Raw genomic sequence first — 1,534 nt, 5'->3', positions numbered from 1 at the left:
ATGTACAAACGGCATAATCCCATTTTTAATAGTCTAGATGGGTGGGGTGGGTTTTTTTCGGGGGTTTGAAAGGTTACTATTAATTGTTACAAAGTGAGGGGCATTTCATCAGCTGTCTCTTATCACTACTATATATATATAGATAAGCCAAAGAAGACTAAAAATTCATATGGTCATCTTGTGGCAGCCCAAGAACTCTCTTCATCCAGAAATTAGGGAGAATTCTCTGGCTTTTGTCCTCCTCCACCTCAACCAAAATTCCAGATTTCATGTTCACCAAAAACAAGAAAGAGAGAGTGAGAGAGACGAAAAATTAATTTTCAAATTCGAAATTTAAGCCAACAAAAGACAAATAAAACTTGAGTAGAGTTTCTCAGTATATAGTCTTTATCTGATGTCAAATATTACCGGTGATGAGGGGAGTTTTTCCTCCGGAGAAATTCAACAGCATCAAGAAAAACCGCAAAATTCAATAGTTTCCAATGCTACGACGAATAGCAACGGCTCCAGCTCACAACAGCCGCCTACTAAGAAGAAACGAAACTTACCGGGAAATCCAGGCAATTTTAACAACTCATGAATCTTATTGTATATATGTTTTTATACCAATCCATCTCTTTGTTTATTAATGAACTAGACGACTTGGCATAGAAGGACTATTGCAGTTGACTCCAAATTTATTAAGAAACAAATTATCGTTATACCTATGGCCTGCATAAGTAGAAGTGCATTTATCATCATAGAATACAGTAGGGTTTTAAGAGCTTACCAGTTATCGAGATTCAGATTTCTTTTGGGGAAAAAGAAATAAATTGTAAAGGGTCCAATAATTGAATTCAGAATTACAATAATTGCTCTACAGTGCTGTGCATGATTGCACCTTTCTTTATCCTGTGTGATCACGAGATGTCCTATTCACTGAATTTTTTAAATTCATTCCCAAAGTCATATGTTGTAATAATGTTTTATTTCAAGACATATATGCTGGAGTTTACTTGAAGGATAATGAGTAACAAAACTAAGTTTTTTTTTTTTTGGTAAAGATCCGACAGCAGAAGTTATTGCACTGTCACCAACAACCCTTATGGCCACAAACAGATTCGTGTGTGAAATATGTAACAAAGGGTTCCAAAGGGATCAAAATCTTCAATTGCATAGGAGGGGTCATAATCTTCCCTGGAAATTAAGGCAAAGAACAAGTACGGAGATAAAAAAGCGCGTTTATATATGCCCCGAGCCATCTTGTGTGCACCATAATCCAGCTCGAGCATTGGGAGACCTTACGGGAATCAAGAAGCATTATAGCCGAAAACATGGAGAGAAGAAATGGAAATGCGATAAGTGCTCGAAGAAATATGCAGTGCAATCAGATTGGAAGGCTCACCAGAAAACCTGTGGAACTAGGGAATACAAATGCGATTGTGGAACCATATTCTCTAGGTTCATCTCTTACTAACCGATTTATCCACAATGTGTGATATTTATTATTCAACTGCATGAAGCATGATCGAATTGTACCACCCATATTTTGCCG

The 1,534-nt window shown here is 36.9% G+C and overlaps 1 protein-coding gene across 1 annotated transcript; it reads left to right on the top strand.

Annotated features, from left to right (window-relative positions):
- Positions 1 to 147: 147 nt before the first annotated feature.
- On the top strand, positions 148 to 1,528 carry LOC111383248 (protein indeterminate-domain 6, chloroplastic-like). Its single transcript, XM_023007327.1, has 2 exons — positions 148 to 560; positions 1,044 to 1,528. Exons 1-2 carry the CDS (start codon positions 395 to 397, stop codon positions 1,454 to 1,456), a joined length of 579 nt encoding a protein of 192 aa, XP_022863095.1. The 5' UTR covers positions 148 to 394; the 3' UTR covers positions 1,457 to 1,528.
- Positions 1,529 to 1,534: the final 6 nt, after the last annotated feature.

The sequence above is a fragment of the Olea europaea genome, unplaced genomic scaffold (genome assembly GCF_002742605.1).
Source record: "Olea europaea var. sylvestris unplaced genomic scaffold, O_europaea_v1 scaffold26414, whole genome shotgun sequence".
Lineage (NCBI taxonomy): Eukaryota > Viridiplantae > Streptophyta > Magnoliopsida > Lamiales > Oleaceae > Olea > Olea europaea.
Note: the sequence above shows the minus strand (reverse complement) of the source record. Positions and strands in the feature narration are given on the sequence as shown.